We start from the raw sequence: 1,762 nt of genomic DNA on the forward strand, positions 1-1,762 counted from the left end.
CATATATACCTTCGGATTCCTTATTCCTAATTCGATGAAAGAATTTTGATGAATCTGATCTTTTGAAACCAATCAAAATATAAAATGATTTTAATCTTAAACTTGGAAATAAATATCGTATGTTTCTTGTTAACGAAACCTAAATAAATTTAGAAGAAAGTTTTAGTAAAGTGCGAGAATTCCATTTAAATTTTCATCATTCGATTAAGGCTAAAAGATACATCTGACTATATATGTATTTTTCATTCTATGTAAAACTCTGCTGAACTTTTAAAATGACTTTCGTTATAAAGTTCAAAAGAAAATGGAAGCATGTGTTTGCATTAACCGTGGGTGTAATATCAAAAGCTCATTTTCTGACTCGCCGTAACATTTTCTGGCGGGGTTTTGGAGCAAAATACGGGAACACAATCTTTTTGATAATTCACACACCATCTGCTTGTACGTGTAAAAAATAGCCTGCACGATAAATTCGAGTTACCCAATTTTCCCACATCAAGGGGACGCTATCAGCACAACAGAAAAAAAGATGGAGATCCCTAGATAAAATTAATATTACGTATTGATGTTACTTTAGATTTAAAAAAATATTATCTTTCATCCTTATAAAAGGGTAATTCAAAATTAATAAAAAGATAAAAAAATTGAGAAATTCATATATACATCAAAATATATATTAAAAGCGTATCAAATATATTAATAGTATATTAAAAATATTGACTTGATATTTGAATAGATCAGATCTAATATGATAAACTGTACTGTGAAATTTATAGTGTCAAATTTAACTTAATTTAAGTCGTCACTGCTCCTACTAAATATATCATTATTTTATACTAAAACAATATTTAAATTTGATACATATCGTAACAATTTGATACTATATAGTATACTATCAAATATAACCATTGCTTTAATATAAAATAACGATATAATTGAGTGGCGACATTAAGTTAAATTTGACAATATAGATTTAACAGTGTACAGATGTGAAAACAATACATAAAGATTTATATACGGAAAGAACGATTTTGCTGAAGTATCTAAAAATTTAACCAGATCTGAAAATAATTTTAGATTATTATGATTTTGTATTAGATTAAAATAATTATTATAAAGTCCGCTCAAAGATAATGAGCATTACTGCAAACATTTTTTTGACATTCTAGCTTATGAATTCTAACTTATGTTCTATATAATTATTATGATGGTCTAACAAAATTATTTTCAGATCTGGTATTTAATTAAATTTTTAGATATTTTAGCAAAATCTTTTGTTCTTTCAGTATGTTTCACTTATTAATTTCAGTCATTATACGAACAATGTATAGAAAGGGATGCGAACGAGAATTACGAAATTCTATATACAAGTTTTATTTTCCTTTTTCGCACGAAACGCTCGCACGAAAGTCGACAGATAATACAATCGTATTCTGTTATATATGTTTCAGACGAAAGCGCATCTGGATGTGTTAGCGGACGCCATACTACGATGGGCGAGAGGACGCTAATTCCTTTCTTTGTTGATGATGAATCTCCAAGCTGTACATAAAACCACAAGTCTGATACGTCTACTTCTTTATATATTCATCTCGATATCTTTTTCTCCTATATTAATCTATTTTCCGGAAACTGTTTTCTCTCTATGTTTGGCGCATAGAGACGTTCATATTGAAATCAAACTCAGGGGAACGCGTTAAGAACCGTCTCTCTCTCTCTCTCTCTCTCTCTCTCTCTCTCTCTCTCTCTCTCTCTCTCTCTC

General features: G+C 29.2%; 1 protein-coding gene across 2 annotated transcripts in view; it reads left to right on the forward strand.

Moving 5' to 3' along the window:
- LOC108687250 overlaps positions 1-1,750 on the forward strand; it is a 6,394-nt gene extending 4,644 nt beyond the window's left edge. For both annotated transcript variants that reach the window (XM_018192939.1, XM_018192930.1), the window contains one exon: positions 1,452-1,750. In XM_018192939.1, coding sequence (XP_018048428.1) covers positions 1,452-1,511 — 60 coding nt within the window. In that variant the 3' untranslated portion in view covers positions 1,512-1,750. The remainder of the gene's footprint in view (positions 1-1,451) is intronic.
- Positions 1,751-1,762: the final 12 nt, after the last annotated feature.

The sequence above is a fragment of the Atta colombica genome, unplaced genomic scaffold, assembly GCF_001594045.1.
Source record: "Atta colombica isolate Treedump-2 unplaced genomic scaffold, Acol1.0 scaffold102, whole genome shotgun sequence".
NCBI classification, from domain to species: domain Eukaryota; kingdom Metazoa; phylum Arthropoda; class Insecta; order Hymenoptera; family Formicidae; genus Atta; species Atta colombica.